The following is an 18,040-nucleotide window of genomic DNA, read 5'->3' on the forward strand; positions in this document are numbered from 1 at the left end:
TTCCCTGCTAGTCTAATAATGCATAACAATTTCTCATATTGAAAATTATTTTCATCTGTAGTATGCAATTATAAGAATTGTATTCGTTCTCTAGTAATCCCTGTGACATCCCAAAATAAGCTATATGTCATAATAGGATAGTAATGCTATCTCTTTCCTAAACAAGTTATTGTTTTTTATGATGCAACTGTCTTTTCCATTACAATGTGTGTTTGTCCCAGTATTCTGTTATTTCTGACTTTAGTACATGAAATTACACCATTTTTTCCCTTTAAGATTTCACCCAAGAAGGAGAGTTTTCATAACCTTCAGAGAAGTTTGGCCTCTCAGTTAATTTACCAGTTGTGAATAAATGAAAAAGTAATAATACACAACTTAGAATTTATGTAGCACTTCTCATTTTAGATGTAAGGAGGCTTTAAGAGAGTAAAAGCGTAACTAACTCTTAATTTACAAACAGAATAACAAGGGTGAAGGAAAGCTGAAAGGCTTTTTAAAAGTTACACAAGGAGTCAGTGCTTGAACTAACAATAAAGCCCCTGTGGTTCATCATCAGTGAGAACCGTATTCATTCCATTCAAGTCAAGCAAGTTACAGGGGTGCAGACCCAGTGTGAGAGTGAAAAAAACAATCATGCTTAAATCTTCTGACTACCAACCCAGTGCTTCACCGTGGCAGTCAGCCATTTCGAATATACTCATCCTGGAAAATTTCAGTATTTTGCCCATTGTCTGTCCAAGAAAACAGAATTGCCTTTGTAGATCTTTACAGGAGGTTTTTATGACTATTTTGTGTAAAGCTATTGAGATTAGGAAGAAGCCCATTTTTTAAAAAACTAGGTGACAGTGAAGTATGAAACTCGACTTTCTCTTACTGTTTAAGTCATGAATGCGCTTTTTGTCTGGGCAAAATGTCTAAAAGTAATGCAGACCTGAACATTTTAAAGTCTGATTTTACAAAACCTTGACTACATATGTCAGTGCAAAAAGATAGATTATTATAATAGGATGTCACCAACAAAAACATTGGACCAATTTACAGTTATACAGTTTTAAACAGAGCTGAACCAGATTGTTGCTGTTATCCAAAATTACTATTAAAGCAACTGTTTACAGATTACCATTTATTTTGAGATAATTCAGCTGCATTGTGTTCAATGACAGGTTTAATAGTTGCAGAGCACCCCAGAACACTAATTAAAACATCTATTTGATGTTTTTGTGCATGTTGGCCATTAAAAAAAAAAAACAACAACAACTCTAAATTACCTCTTACCTGTCAAGCAGAAGGCACTTTACCCACATCTACCTTGCTTTTCTTCAGTCCTCCCTTGTGGGGTTTACTCACAACAGCTTTCCAGAAAGCACAGCTTTCCCCTTGCTATCTTTAGCACATTTATGTTCTTACGGAGGCAAGCAGGCTCTCAGTGCAGGGATTTAGAGGCCTTTCCTGCTAATTGCCAGCTTGTAAACTTAATTGGACTGTCTCCCTGGGCACCGTTCCTAAATCAATTAGGCAGTGAGTTGGCTGTCACCTCTTTTTCCCAAGTAGGTTGCCCGGAAGCGCACCACCCAAGAGAAGTCAAGCATCCAAATGGGAAGATGTTGACCTCTACAGCTGAAAGTTATCATGGTTGAAAATTCATTCTGTATAATTACTGTAAAATCTCTTCTAGGAAGAAGGCAAAGCCCTCCCTATCCCTCCCTCCCTCCTCCTCTATAGCCCACTGCGCAAAAACATGCTGTTCTCTATTGCATCCTGATTTTCAGCTTTACCACTCAGTTTTCCACACTACCAAGGCAATGCTGTGTTAAACAGTCAGCCTCTCTTCCCAACCTCAGCAGTTTTTAGATCTCCACTGCTGAAGAAATAATGCAAATATAAATTATACTGGAATTTTAGGGGTCCATGGCAGCAAAATCCAGGCACTCAGGACTGAAATCAAATCTGTAATTAACTCATGGCTATGCAGTGTAGCTCTTGTGCCTCATGCTGCAGTAGAGCACTCAACACAGAAGGCAGCCCAGCTGAGTAACTTCAGTCAACAGAATAGGTCAAAAGTGGATTTGAGGCTGTGAACGTGCTTAAAATTTGGCTTCCCTTAAGGGTGTACTGCTGAACCAGCACATATGTCTTACATTTGGCCTCTAATTTTGTGAAGAGGGTAGAATTGCTACTATGTTTTATTTTTTGTTGTTATTTTTAAAACATATTCTTCTGTTAATAGAATTACATACTAATACACAGAAAATTTTCAAGGCAATACTGTAGAGTTTTTGAATGTTTGTGTTTGTTTTTTGTCTTTTTTTTTTTTTGTATATAGTAATCAGCTACTTTTTTTAGAATAAACTGTTCTTACTGGCACCTGAAACACCTCTGGTTTTGCTGTTCCGAAAAAAAAAAAAAAAAAAAAAAAAAAAAGTATTTTTGGATCCTACAGATACTGCATCATCCATAGCATTTTCTTTAATTTCTTCAAGCAAAGAAAGATCTCCCATAAAATGCAATTGAAAACAAGCCATGTAATTGATTCTGAACTGCATATTTTTACTAAATCACTATGTATGTCTGGCACTCTAGGTAATGTCTGTTCTCTTGGATTCATGGAGTGCTAGTTCTTTGTTTTTATCAGTTATAAATTACATCAACATTATTTGAACCATTTCCCCTGAAAATCTGTTAACTATGTCAACTATGAGAATAGGCAAATAAATTTTTAACTTCCAGCAGCCATTTTAAGATCTTGGACAAGATTTGTGAATCTTGTGTTGTGCTGTTAGAATCTAGTTAGATTTATTTCAGGAAAAGATTCATGTTAAATTTACCCTCAAACATTAATGGCAAATATTTTTGGTGTTTAATGCCAAACTCATTTTTAAAAGCACTGCAGCTTCTTGTCATTGATGTCAACCCAGCTCTTGGATAACACCAAAGTTGGTACTGGTGCCAGTGGTTCAGTGCTGCTGGCCTAGAAAGATATTTTAAATATAATGCTATATTTAATTAGCATGCAAATAAGTATTTTCATCTTCACTTAGTGATTAATGTGAAGATTTCCCAACTTATATAGTGCTTTAAAAACATGAAACGTTTAAGACAAATAAATTCTACTATAACAATTAGATGTTATCACAGATGTGCACTCATTAAACATAGCTATTGCACTGTATAAAGTCCATAGACTTTAATATATGCAAATATTAAGTGAAATACAATAGACAAACATATCTTTTACTTTAATAATGCTACAAAATTAAATATTTCTCTATTACAAATGTGTATATGTGTGTGTGTGTGTATACAAGGTTTTTTTCCCCCCCCAAAGCATCAGATCTGTACTTGCGAGTTCTCAGCAGGTTACCTCACCTCGAGCTATAGTCAGATGTTTTCCCTGCACTTTTTTCCCCTCTATTTTTATTTTCTGTCACAAATGATATTCACAACAACGTTTACAAAAATTCTCTGAGATCTCTTTTCTATATATCATGTCTGCTTTTTCTGTTACCTGATTTTTTTTACTAGCCATCCTACGGCTCCAAAATTCATTTTGAAAATCAGCTTGTTCCCTTTCTCCTCATAATTTTTTCCTTGAAATTAATTTTGACAAACACCATCAGAATGTAGATTGAGATTTTTTTGTTGTTGTTTTTTAAATGTTTTTAATTAGTGAGAGGGAAACAGTAGGTTTGTTCTGGTCTCTTTCTGATATCTGGAGCAGTAGCAATAAATAATATTTATTGCACAGTGATACAAAGCACAAAAAAAGTACTACAGTGGTGTATAAGGCCTACTGCACATGATCATCTATCTAGTCAGAGATGATAAAAACCTTACTCTCTGCAATTTTTCAGTCATCTTTTCTGTTTAGAAGCTGAGACCAGCAAGTCAAAAAATTTGTGAATCTGTTTTAATTAATACTGGCCGGAGACTGAATGCCCTCATGGAGTGGGCAATCTGTCATTCTTTTTTTTTTCCCTTATGGCAACAAGACCATGGTTTCATGTGTACAAGTTCAAAAGGTTGCTAGTTGTTGATATTTTTCATGATATCAGCATATCAGAAGAAATACCTGGTTCCCTGGTTAGAAGTTAGTTCTAGAGCAATTGCAATAAAGGGAGTAGAAAATGTCTTTGAGGTCTGGACTGCTGTAAACTTGCATACATTGGTAAGTTTGTGTGAGACTGATGCTATTTTTTTTTCTACTGTTGTCCAACAGTATCTCTACAAGAAAGTGATGCTAGGAACAGGAATTTATTACCTCCCACACAATAATAACAGACTGAGAATAAGCTATTTCTACCATGTTTAGAACAAACTTCATTACGTGATCTTTGCACTAGCGGGTATTGGCCACATTCACCCTATCTTCCATGTGTGAAGTTCACTGATAGCTTTTCTCCACTGTCCAAAGCACCCTAAATCTAAATAAACCAAGATAATAAGGAGCTATATCACATACAAATTTTACAGTGAAAATCATTAACTTAAGCGTTCTGATTTTAACCAACACCAATTATTTTTAGCTGTGCTGAAAAGTAGTCAGCTATTGTTTTACACTACTCATAACACAGTCTTTGGTTTTAATATTTCCTATAAAAGGTGTGATCACGAGAGGACAGCTGGGCCTTGTGGAAATCATCCACCAGTACATTCGTTATGATGAGATACACGAGGCAATTAATGTCCTGAACACCATGAACTGGAACACGATGGGTCGTCAGTGTTACATATGCTTGAGCGCCATTGTCAATCACCTTCTTAAACAAAAGCTTACACCAGACAGAGAAGGTAAGGGACTGATTATATTTTTAATGTATTTTTGTGGAGTCTTTGTAATTCTTGTGTGGATTATGATGATATATTTATTTAGTTTATAACAAAGACAATAGAGATAATCCAGACAATCGTTTGATCATGGTACTCCATAATTAAATGCTATATGTAGAGAAATAAATTCAATAAAGTCTAGATTAATGTGTTGATTCCATCTTAGTTCACATTTCTATCAATAGTGAAAGTAAAATAATGCATATTTTAACATATATAGGATACACACGAGTTAATATGTATAACACTGTGTTATATATGTTATAACTTTATTACATTATAAATTTAGCTTAATTCAGGCTAGTGTTAGTTAATACAGGCCTCAAATGTTTGTTTTATAATCATACTGAGACAGCACTGGCTTAAGGAGGGACATTTGCCTGTAACAGGGACAAGAGATTTTAGTATGGTTTGTAAGGTGCTTATGAAGGGTCATTCTTTCACTACAAGATCCAAAAGCTTTGAATACACTATCCTCTGCTGCCTCCTTTAGGATTACAGCTTTTGTCCTCACTGTAATCTTCTGGCCCCCTGCAGTAGTAGCTGGGGTCCGTCACAAGAAATGATGAATTTTAGGCTCAGCCTCGTCTCTGCTGAAGCCTGGTGTCATGCCTTCCTCTTGATTTGCTGTGTATCTTGAAACTCAATAGACTTCAAGATTTGAAGTGCCTTGATTTAGCGAAGGTGTTATCCTCCAGTCTAGCAGGCAGACAGCTGGGGACCAGGCATCTTTTGTGGCAAGAAAGAATACTTAGGGTTCTGGTGCGTTTGATGATAGAAAAACTCCAAGGTGTCCTACGTTGCTGCCAAACCATCAGCTATCGCATTTTGGGGGATCTGATTAAAAAATCTCTGCATTGCAAATATAGCATATCAATTCTAAATAAAACATGCTTTTAAAAGGACCTATGGAAAAAAAAAATATCTAAAAAAAAGCTGATTTTAACACTCTTGTAAAAATATGCACATTATAAATAGATGTCTGTGTGTTTGCCCCCATGCGGCTTCCTAACACTGTTTACAGCAGACGGAATTTTATTCTGTCCAGGAGTTATTCTACATGAAGCTAACAAATTTGGCATAGTAATTTGTTTTCTTTTTTTTTTTTTTTTTTTTTTTTATTAGCAAAAAACCCAGTGAGGCCTTTTATTTATAGCGATGTGGCAGTTATCTTTGAGATCTTTATTCTGCCTTCAACATCAAGCTGGGCTATCTAATGAATGTATAACTGTGCTAGTAGTTGCTCGTATTCCATGTAGGTTGGAATATTTCTGAAGTACAAAACATGCTGTCAAGAAAACAGCAATGGCAAGAGCGTACGGCTTGTTTTCGCGAGGTACCGCTGTATTCAATTTAATCTAAATTGACTGCTGCTTTGAAAGAAAATACCTTTAAAGTTCAGCTTATCTTACTGTCTAGATTTAAGATAACACAAAACCTAATTTACTAACAGTTTGCCTGTGTTCATAACACACTACTATTAGCACATTTAGTGCAATCAAGCCTAATAAAATAAAATGTAACTATGCTCGGAAATAAAGAACCTTTATCGCTAAATACAGAAATGGCTAGTTCAAACAAACGCTAATAACATAAAATCAATGAGATTTTGTCTGCCTAATGAGACAATAGGTTGGCTGTATTTTGGTTTTCAAGCCCCCACAAAATTCTGATGAGCAGCAGCGATTTGCACACCCACCTTGAAAGGAGAACCTGTGCTGGTGCAGCAAATTCTCCCTGTGCCTTCAGAGTGAGCAAGACTTCTGTCAGTTGTTTTGTTTGGACTGTGTGACTTTTGCATGTGTTGACTGTCAAGCAGAAGTCATATAGCATAAATATTATTGATCATTAAATTTCTTCCCAGCTAAGCATGTGGGACACGAATGCATAGTGTGTGTTTTCCTGCATTGCTTGTAATTTTGTATTAAAAACATGTAGCAAAATGGCTCAGAGCTATGGCTGTGGAGTACACCAGTCAGAAAGTATTTAAAGCGAAGACAACTTCTGTAACAAAAGGGCTTTATTTTATTGATTACAAGGGAGGTTATCCTGTTTCCAACCACTACACGCTGTAGGAGAGCCAAGCCCTTAGGGTTTCTAGACCCTTTTATTTAAAGTTTGTAAAGAACTATTGGCTGAAGGAGGTTCCTTAGACCTCAAGGCCATCACAAGAAAGGTTCTGTCACCTGCTGACCTAATACATAAGAATAATCCCTGAAAAACTGAAGTTCATTGTTGTCTGCCTAAGAGGACTAAGAAAATTTGAGCTAACAGAGTTGATCTCTACTGGACAAACTTGTTCAAACTGTATTTTTCTTATGAGTCACTTTTAATTGTATGCTTCTGGTGAGAACTAGATGTGTTATAAACTTTTTCATCTTTTTGACAGCTTTTGTTGCTCAAAGTCATTGTCAGCTCTGCCTCAAAGTGAAAGTTTATATGCACATTTGTGTTTGTACAAGCTGTCATATTTTAATTTCATCTGTCCTACAACAACATTGCATTGCATCAGTGTTTGAGGAATTTGACTGACTGCAAACATGAGCAACCTGTTGTAATTGAAACAGTTTCACTTGTTTCATTGCTGCTGTGTTTGAACTCTACAGCACAGCTTGAGGCAAGCCTTGGAACCTTTTATGCTCCAACAAGACCCCTCTTGGATACAACCGTGCTGGAGTACAGGGACCCCATCAGCAGATACGCGAGAAGGTTCTTCCACCACCTGCTCAGGTGAATGACAGTTTCAACTTCTATCGACTCAAAATTAATTGCATATTTCAATAACTACCTACTTTAATGTGGTTAACATTTTCCAAGAGGACCACCCCTGAAAAAAATGCATTCATTGTTACTGTTTGTTTAACTTGCACTTCGTTCCTTTCAACTATGGTATTGCAGATAAAATGTTATTCAGAGCTCTTCTATCATCAATACACATAAAATGATTCACTCTTTCCCTTTTAGCTTGATAGAAAAAAGATAGTGTGCATCTGAGAGATTTATATCCACCAACTGCTTGCAGGTTAACTATTGAAACAGCTTACAAACTTGGAGAAAATCTTGACTTTAAATAGATGCTAAATTGCAAACGAACAGTATCATCCAAGAGGTTTTTGGTTTTGCACCCTTGAAATCTGAGCGTTTGGTTATTGTCACCCTCAGAGTGACATTTTCCAGCCACTTTCAGTGTACTTTAAGGTCTAGAAGTCTTCACCATTAAAATACAAGAAAATGAAATGTTGCTTTCATCTGTGAGTTGTATGACATTAGAAAATTCATAATACCAAATTCAGCTAGGATTTATATTGCACTGATATATGGCTATAATTGTGTAATACATTAATAGCCTAAATTTCAATCTGTTGGAAGTATCAATATAAGCTGTTCAACCTGCTCATGTGTTCAAGCACAAATACAACTGAAGCATTCCCTCTGATAATTATCCAGTCAGTGAAAAGGAGAAATCTTCTGAATGATAACCCAAATGTTTGTAATGACTTGTCGAGCACATGCTGAGGAGACTCGCAACGTGCCCTTTTTCTGGGTTCCATCCAGCTTGTATATGTTGTCCACATATGCCAAGTGAGGAACTGCAAGCTTCTTTGATGGTTCAGTGTGTGCTTCACACATTTTTGATGGTTCAGTGTGTTTGGTGGTACAGTGTGAGCTTCTTACAAATCTAAAAGAGGAATAATTTATACCATCTTCTAAATTTTGAGTCTGAATAGGATCGCCTGTCTGCTAAACGGGTCCGTACCAATGGGGTAATTATTCTAAGCAGAAGAATGCGCCAAATATCTGCATAATATGTACCAGCTTTTACTGGAGTTTTCTTGATAGATTTGGCCAGAGTACAGGGTACAAGCTCTGCTTTTGCCTTTCTCCTAGAAACCAGCAGGGAAGATCTGTTGCTGCAGTGGCCAACTGTAGTGGCTGTGGGCCAGTTGCCTGCAGAGGACAGATGCGGAAAGAATGCCTCAGAGATTGCTGAGAGGTGTAATAGCTCTAGCGCTCTTACATCTGCTAGAGAAAGGTGTATTCCCTCTGACTCAGGATTTGCTTCCAAATGCTAGCAGGCATGCAGAGGCATGGGGCCCTGGCTGAGCTTTCAGCCCTTGGGGCTGCTGAACACAGCTGAAACACTGACTCAATCCCCCTAGCAAACATGAAGCATCAGTGTCAGAACGCTGCCTGGACAGCATGGGGCACAGATGGGAGGGGTGCAGGAGGGTCTCCCCGTGTGTTTTACCTCCGCTATAAAGCGGCCCTCGAACGATCTACTGTTGTGGCAGTTTCTTGAAAGAAATGGATGTTGTTTTGCTGTTTCCCTATTGTCAAAGGGATTTGTATTCAACTGAATCAAAGTGATAGGATCATGTGATTGCTGCAGAACAGATGGTAATGCTTAAAGCTTATCTGAGAAGACATAATCTAAGTGCAAAATGAAATGTTCAAAAATGGGAGATTTATCTGATAGAAAGCAAGGAAATGATGTCCAGAGCTGATCTTTATTGTATTAAAGTGGCTGTGCCTTAATTGCTGTTTATTTCCTTTTAGATGTTTTCTTAAGTGACTAGAATGATTTGAATGTAGGCTAAAAAGCAAGTGCTACAGATTTGCTGGAGGAATGGTAAACCAGACGGATGGTTCTGGGTGAGAGAAAGCCACCTAGGCATGCTGCAATGTCTGGGAGAATCACAGCGAGGCACAAAGCTCACTAATTCGTCCAGGCACGCAGAAGTTGCAGCCTCTGCTGTTACGTCCCTCTGTAAGGAGCCAGCAAGGCCAGCCACTTCTGCCAACCTGCATTTATGAATGTGGGTTCAAAACAGGAAGAAAAGTCTGCTCTTGCCTTTTTGGATCAATGTATTATACCCATCAGGTACTGGAAATGGAATCGTCTTCCCACTACCTGTTTGTCAGAGATGACAACTTTATCTGGATGTCAGGAAGGCTGCATTTAAAGTTGATTTTATGCTGTCTGTCTCAACCCTTGTTATTTTATTCATTCTTTTTTATTTTCTTTATTTTTTATTATTTTTTTTACCCTTATTCATTTAGCACTAAATACTCGCTGGCTAGTTACAAATAGTTGATCCACTCTTCCCAGTGGATTTGTGCTTCCACAGATGTGTAAACAGGACCAAAGAAAATAATAGCAAGAAGACTTAAATGCAAATGCACCGTAAACTGTCAATGCCAACTTGACACAGCACTAGGATACATTTGTTACTCTCTTGTGAGCAAGAGGAGACAAAAGCAAAATAATCACTTTGTTCCCTATTGCAACAAGAAGCAGAGGAAACATAGAGCTTCTTAAGTTGCATGCACTGTAAGTATGGCTGGTATTCAAAAAATATTCCCTGGAATATAGTAGGGACTTCTGCAATTCCTTTGGGCTTCAGAGAAAGCAAAAAGCATATGCACAGGAGGCAAATGTAGATTTGAAAGATACTGGGAGCCAAAAATTCAAACGTGGGGTAGGAAGAGTGAGGAATGTGGCTTAGAAACATAAGCGAAAAACAAGGAAGCGAGGGCAAAGGACTAAAGAGAGGGATAGGGACATGCAGAGTAATGCAAAAGGGTAGAGTGGGAGTACAGAGCGAAAACCAGACAACAGTGTAGGATGTGTGGGGTGGGCTATAGAGGAGACCAGGAGCATAAGGGGTGGACAGAGAAGGGCGGAGTCTTTCATGCAAGATTAAAACATTAAAAAGCTTAAATGTTTCTAGATCTACATCTGAAAAATGTTCATATAAACAAAATTCTTCACCCCCACCCCCCTGCCCCCCCAGCTTTCCTTTGAATGCCCCACCAATCTGCCTTAAGCCTTTTCTAGAAGGACCCACTCTTGGGAGAGAAATATTAATTCATTCTACATGCTGAGACAATCTTTGACCTGCCTGCTGAGTCTGCCAAAAAGGTGCCAGTTATTGTTGTACTTTTTAAGATGTGAGTGTCTGTGTTTACTAGAATTGAGAAATGCAGTCACCTTTTCAGAAAGGCTATCCTCACCTCGTAATAATCATGTGCCAATGATTTTAATCTTTACTGCAGGCGGAAAGGTTTTATATCCAGTTGCACATAACTGGAGACATCCATTTTCACATTATCGGTGAGATTATAGGCTAAGTATTTTTCTGCCATCAAAAAGATCAGTTTCCAGAAAAAAAATAGTGTTGTGGTGGTAGGTTCCCTCGTTTAGGTATCGGGCACTTTAGAAAGAAGGTGCTCTGTAACAACAGAGCTGTATTGCAACTACGGGTTAGAAAATGGTGCAGCAACCTGAATGGGCCAAGAAACACTGAGGGCACAACTGAAATGTATTGCATTTAGAAGGAAGGAAACCGTCTTGCACCACTTTTAACAGGGCCACGTTATTTGTGTGTTTCATTACAAACGCTAAGTTTTACCATTTGTAATCCGTGTGGCGTCTTCAAGTTTCCACTAAAACAGAGGTACAGAGTTTTGCAGGTATAGGCCCTGAATAAAAAATATGGAATACCTCCAAAAACAGGCGTTCGGTATACAAAATTAAAATTAAAGGCCTCTTAATTATATGCCAGGGATCCATTACAACAGTATTTATGGAATGAATAATTATTTTCACTTTAAATTCTTATCTATAATTAAAAAATACAGGAGCTGAATTACAAGTATAAAAATATATCTTAGGTGTTCCTTGCCACTTGAGCAGCACTCCTGTATTTTATTATGATGTCACTACTTATAATAATATAATGCATTATATCATTATGTAAAATGTTGAGCAGAGGCGGATTTATTAGGCAGCCTTGGGGAGCTGTAACCTCCTTGCCCCCACCCTTTTGTTAAGTGCTGCCTACGAAGTGTATTTGTGTAATGGGGGAGTGGCTGCACAACCTCCTGCCTCTGGATAACAGCCTCATCTAGCCGTGCACAGAACATGGAATGGGATGGAATAGTTTTTCACTCGTTAACTACGGCATCGCTGACTCATGGCTTTGCTTCCCTCTGATCAAGCATTCGTAAATTGGACTTGTCATATTTTCTAATGCATGAAATTATCTTGTTTGTTTGACACACTCAGGCACAAACACGCGCCTGCTCTATTTCATTGAAACTTTTCTCTCCTTCTCAGAAAGACAGTGAGGAAGAAATATGGCATGAGCTGGAAGCAAAGGCAGGGTTGGAAAGTGAAGTCTGAAGTGCATCTGAGGAGCTGTGGAATTAGAATGCAGGCCCAGCTCCGTGCTTCTGCTGTGCCCTTTCCTCCTTTATAGTTCTCTTCTTGTGCTTCTGAATGCACAATTTAAGGATCTTTTCTGTTTTGTTTTGTTTTGTTTTGTTTTTTCCTCTGGAAAAACACTAAGATTCAAAACCATGTCGACCTTCCCATCTGGTAATTCCATTATCCATCCCCCTTCTACCAGTTCCAAGTACAAATATGTTTCCCTACGAAGCAAAGCTCTGTTCTATATACTAGGACAGTTCATTTGCCTCTTTCAAGAGAAAAGCACAGCTCTGATCACATCCACTCTGGGAGTTTTGAATGGATTGACAGAAGTATTCTGCTTTGTACAAGTCCAAAAATGAAAACTAGGTATTTTTGCTGTTACTGTTTTTATGCTTCACCCCAGAAGCGTCATGTACTCTTCCAGTGTCCAGTGTAAAATTCTGTTGGTTAAACACAAAGAAGAATTTAGATATGTGTTAGGCAGAACATTCGTGAGTACAAATCTATACACAGAGCTTGACTGAGGTCTTGCTTAAATAAAAACTGGTAAAGGAGATGAGAAAGTACGTGATCCTTAGCATCAGGGGAGATCTGTTTCCAGCCAGTACGGTTTCTTATCAATCACTTCACTATTTGAGAGTTGTGAAGTGTACTGCTATGCAGCCTGACATGATTCCTTGACACAGTTACCGCTTACCTCCAAGACAACCTTTGAAAAGCTAAAATAAAGCTCTTTCACCCTGCAGCGACATCACTTATGCAGTTCTAACTAACCCTTGGTAAGCAGGTTCTTGTATCGCTACAGTGCGGTCTGCAAAGTAGACGTGCACTGTGACTGTTCCATCCTAAACAAGACCCTAAATCAAAGGTGAGAAAATGCCTCAACACCATAATAGTTCCCAATCCGATTTGCTCCCAACTGTATGGAACTAAGGGACAAAGTGAGCAAAGAGCTTTTATGATCCTTTTAAAGAGCACCCTAAAAGTAGAATCTATAATTATATTGGTACATAGTGTGTCACAAAATACGTATAAACATTAATGATGACACGGTTCAGGACTGAGAATGTCTTTTATATTCATAAGGTAACCTATTAGGCATTAAATTATGCCTTCAGATAAAATGACCGCTGATGTCAGTCAGGTTCTCTATGGTGGCCACATGAACAGAATTCATCTCTACGGGAGTAAGTTCAGTAGCCGCATTCTGACTAAAGTAGCACCTTCTGGAGAGGACTTTGAAGAGTCATTTTTTGTCATCTTGTAAGAACGATCAAAACCAAAGGTTTTCATATAGCCATGGCACTGATAAATGAGAATTTCAATTGCTGTGATGGAACTGCACATGAAAAGATCCCCTGGTCATGCTTCTTGACCTGTTTTAGAAACAAGAAATAAAGGCACCTATTCAATGGAACTAGATTATTTTTTCATTTAAAGAGATATTTAAATCTCAGGAAAAGTTTAGAATGTCTTTGCTTCAGTCCTATATTGCTAATGAGTTTTTTCTTAAACCAGCTCCACAACAGGTTCCGATTTCAGGCAGATGCTCTGACGCCACAGGAGTAGCTCCAGGATTTAATTCTCTAGTGACAAACACAATGTATGATATACTGAGCAAAATACTAGGAAAAGAAAAGAGGAAATAACACGACATAATTGCTTGAGAATAAAATCCCGTGAAGATAAAGCACAAGAAGCACAAGGCAGAGATTTGGGCAAGATTTTCTGCTGAACCTGATGGGAGACATTGCTTGAAGCATGGGAAAGATGTCCCCTCCCACACACTTAGGGCAGTCCCAGAGCTGCTCTGCTGTGCTACAGCTTCCCACAGCCACCGATAGCTGGCTGCTTGGTGGCCCAGAGTCCCATACCTCCTCCAGTTCTCTGCTACGTCTCCACCTGTGGGACCACACTTTTAAAGAGGAAAATGGAATAGCCATGCCAGACTAATGTTCTTTGTGCCAAGGCTATCCCCCCTATGCTGGTTAATCTTTGATATTCATACTTTTAGAAGCTGAGCCCAAATAGAGACCATCATTCTGTGGTGTGTATTATATAACTCATAATCTGCCCTCAGAAAGTCATGTTTCCTTCTGTACCAGCTGTGCAAATCCAGAGGGCTTTGGGCATACATCAAGTGCAGAAACAGCACAAAAATATACCAACAAAAATATACCATATTCATGGACGAAACCAGGAGAAAGTTCTTAACACATCTTCATATTTAAGCTGCTGTGGTAGGTCAGTCAGCTTTCCTTTGCGTGTCATCATGTACTCCCTACTTATCAACTTCACCTAGTCACTAATGGTGTCTCCTGGAGTGGCCACCTCACGGCCTCAATATGGCTGCTCGGGAAGACAAACTTTTTCACAACCAGCACGCCCCATGGGCAGCTTCTCTTGTCCATGAGCTACAGCTCTGGCCCAGAGTCTGCACCTGTGAGGGCTCTCCACAGCCTCCTTCAGGCCATATGCCATCCACCTGGGATCTCCACAGGCTTCTGGGGGACAACCAACTCCACCAGGGTCCTCTTCATGGGCAGCAGGGGGACTTCTGCTCCAGAGCCTGGAGCACCTCCTCCTCCTTCCTCACTGACCTTGGTGTCTTTGGGATTCTTTCTCTCACATTTTCTCACCCTTTTCTCCCAGCTGCTGTTACACAGTGTTTTTTCCCTTTCTCAAATTGGCTCCCCCAGGGGCACAACCAGTGTTGCTCATTGGGTCAGCCTTGGCCAGCAGTGGGTCCCTTTTGGAGCTGGCTGGAACTGGCTTCTATCTAACATGGGGCAGCTTCCAGGCTCTTCTCACAGAGGCCATCTCTGCAGCCCCCTGCTACCAAAACCTTGCCATGTAAACCCAATACATCTCTTTACCAAGATACTTTTCCTTCATTCATCTTCAGAATCTTCCTGAGCCCTATCATCACACCTCACTTTCCTGTGTGTGGGCCATCTGACAGTTCTGTCATGAGCGCCATTCATCAGATCAGAACAGAACGGGACTTGGCAACCTGTAATCCGTTTTTTATGTACAAAAACAGTCTTTTTTCTTCCTTAAAAGAGCTTAAATTTTCTGAATTTTCTCCCTCTTCCATCCAGTGTCCCCCAGGAAGAGCTAACTGGTCAGGCAGTCCTAGGTTTCCAGTCTTCAAATGCAGAGCTCCCTTTTGTGGTTCTTCACAGCTGAAAAGCCTGTTAAGGGAAGTATGTGATAAGTAAGATTTAGAACAAGTCAGCAGTAGTCAATTGTCCAATAACTGGATATAATGTCTTGGGGTTGCACCTCACCTTTCCTGACTTAATAATGTAGAATTTAGATGTCCTACACATTCATCTGGGCTGCCTCCGCAGTTAGTAGAAGGATGTGGGCGCCCAAAGGATGAGTAATCCCATCGAAGGGAGATGTCTAGGATAAGTGTGAACAATCAAATGTCAGTGCCTATCCCTATCAATTAACTATAAAGGGAACATATCTGATTAGCTTAAATGAGCCATGTAAAAATGAGCTGTTTGAAGGTAAATTGGATGATTTGCACTGTAAATGGCTAGTTCCTATATCCCATTATTACTGTCCAGTTAACAGAAAGATCTTAGGTGCTCAAATATGGTTTCTGACTAGCAAACATATTTGAAGAAAGGTTTATAGAAAGACACAAAAATCAGATAGACATAAAAGACCTCTTAAGAAATCCCCTTTTGTCTAGTTGACCTGGATAGGAGAGGATGGGGGCACTTCTTAGTTTGCACTGTTAAGTGTTGAAATATCAGTAAAATGGGTTACAATCTAGGTAGATGAGCAATAATATATGAACAACACTAGATAAAATTCTTTGAGAATTTCTAAGGACTGTCAAGCGTAAAATGGCTTAGCTATATACTGTGGTGTATAACCTCTTATTTCAAATGAAGTTAGCAACTAAAGACAAGAATATGGGAAATATTATCTGTTTTTAAAATATATTCTGGAGAGACCTAAAGAACTATAGTCCTGTAAGTCTAGCCTCTGTACCAGTCAAATTAGTAGAAACTAATATTTTAATAAGATGATGAACATATAAACATGTACCCAGGAAGAGTCAGCAGTATTGTCAAATCATGTCTCATAAAACTCTGGATTCTTTGATATCAGTAGTTATGGTCAGTAAAGGATATCCTGCTGCTATTGAGGAAAGTTCGACCACAGAAGACGTTTTTGGAAGGTATCTCAGCAAAGTGTCTTAAAGAAACTAAGCTGCCATAGGATAAGAGGGAAGATCCCCTTTTGCAGATAATTTTTTTAGAAGGTAAGAAACAGTGAAAGATCAGTTGTCTTGCTGAGTGGAGGTCACCAAATTGTAACTACAGTAGATCTACATGTATATTCGTAAGTAATGTAGAAAAAGAGAAAATAGTGAGGTGTCAGCATTTGCTAATGACACTAAATCATTCAGATGAGTAAAGATAAAGACCTTCTGTGAAGAACAGCAAAAGAACTTCACAGGACTCAGTGACATAATGCCAAAACTGATAATAAAGTTCAATGTAAGTAAATCCAAAGTGAAGCAGGTGGCAGGGTGTGACTCAACTTCATGTATAAAATGGTGGAGTCTGAGCTCGTAATTATTCAGGAAGAAGAATTGGGTCGTATAACTGGTAGTCAGTTCAGTGCTCAGCACAAGTACAAAAAGACATTGAATGCCAGGAATTGTTAGAAAAGGAGCAGAAAACAAAACAACAAAGTTCAGTTCACCTGAACTGTGAATTTTGTGTGTAGTTTCGGAGTCCCATGATCTGTAAAAGGATATAGTAGTACTCAAAAAGCTTTATGAAGGACAGCTGGGATGATTAAAGGCATGAAACAGCTTTAGTGAAAGGAATGACTAAGTAGAGTAGAACTCCTCAACCTATAGAAGAGGCAACTGAGATAGAGATCTATTAAATCATGTGTGTTAGGGAGAAAGAGGACAGTAAATGACTGTTTGTTGCTTCTTCTAATAGAAAAGCTAGGGGTCATCAAGCAAAGCTAGCACGTGGCAGGTTCAAAATAAAGCGATTCTTTGCATAGCATATAATTAAAATATGAAGCTTCTTACCACAGGATGTTGTGGATGATAGAATTGTATATGAGTTCAAAGGGAAGATTGAGGGAAGAGAAATTCACTGAGGAATACCAGCATAGAAACCACCTCTGGCTCAGCAAATCCCTCAACCACAAATTGTTGGAGACTAGGAGACTACCTAGGAAAGCATCACCATATGCTTGCCCTATTGTTATATCCCTTCCTAGGTGCCTAGCTATTGGTAAAATGTTAGGTTAGATGCACCTTTGGTCTGAGCAAACAGCCATTCATACATTTGACGTTCTTACATGTGATAACCTGCAGCAAAAGCATAAAGCACTCATTAGTTTTGTATTTGTTCCCCCCAAAATGTGCCAAAATTCACCTGACAAAACTTCTAGAGACTGTTTGCTGTAATGGAATTGTTATGTGTGGAGATTGTATGGGCATTATCACTGCATTATTTTAATATGAACAAAGAAGCTTGCTATTGACAAACCTAAACAGTGTAAGTGTACTGTAATGGAAATATAATTCAAAAACTGATTCAAAATTTGGCCCTGCACCATGATTTTGTGATTAGATGTTTATCTTCAGGCAGCCAGTTTTTAGAAAATATTGAGCTAATATATATTCTCTGAGAAGTCTTAGCACTAAAAAACTGCATTTTATCCAACGTCAGGCATGAGGGAAAATTGGCCCTATACTTCATGGAAAGTCAAGGAGGAAAAGAGTCTGTTTATCTTAAATTTAATACCAAATTTCCATCTGCCCCAGTTTGAAATTGCAGAGATATCACATGTATACAATAGGGATTTATAATAGAGGCAGCAACTCATCCTTAACCATAGTGATGATACTGGGCCTCTGTTATAGAGCTGTCTTTAGTGTGTAGACATGCTGATATGTTTGCTCAATAAAATACAGCTTTCAAGACATACAGTTAAGTTTACATG

General features: G+C 38.6%; 1 protein-coding gene across 1 annotated transcript in view; it reads left to right on the forward strand.

The window, feature by feature from the left end:
* The window catches only part of WDPCP (WD repeat containing planar cell polarity effector), a 147,380-nt gene that overhangs the window by 77,378 nt on the left and 51,962 nt on the right, over nt 1–18,040 (forward strand). Inside the window, exons 11-12 of the mRNA XM_082755619.1 lie at nt 4,600–4,788; nt 7,434–7,557. Of these exons, the coding sequence (XP_082611745.1) occupies nt 4,600–4,788; nt 7,434–7,557 (313 nt within the window). The remainder of the gene's footprint in view (nt 1–4,599; nt 4,789–7,433; nt 7,558–18,040) is intronic.

This window comes from Aythya marila (genome assembly GCF_965140915.1).
Source record: "Aythya marila genome assembly, chromosome: 3".
NCBI classification, from domain to species: domain Eukaryota; kingdom Metazoa; phylum Chordata; class Aves; order Anseriformes; family Anatidae; genus Aythya; species Aythya marila.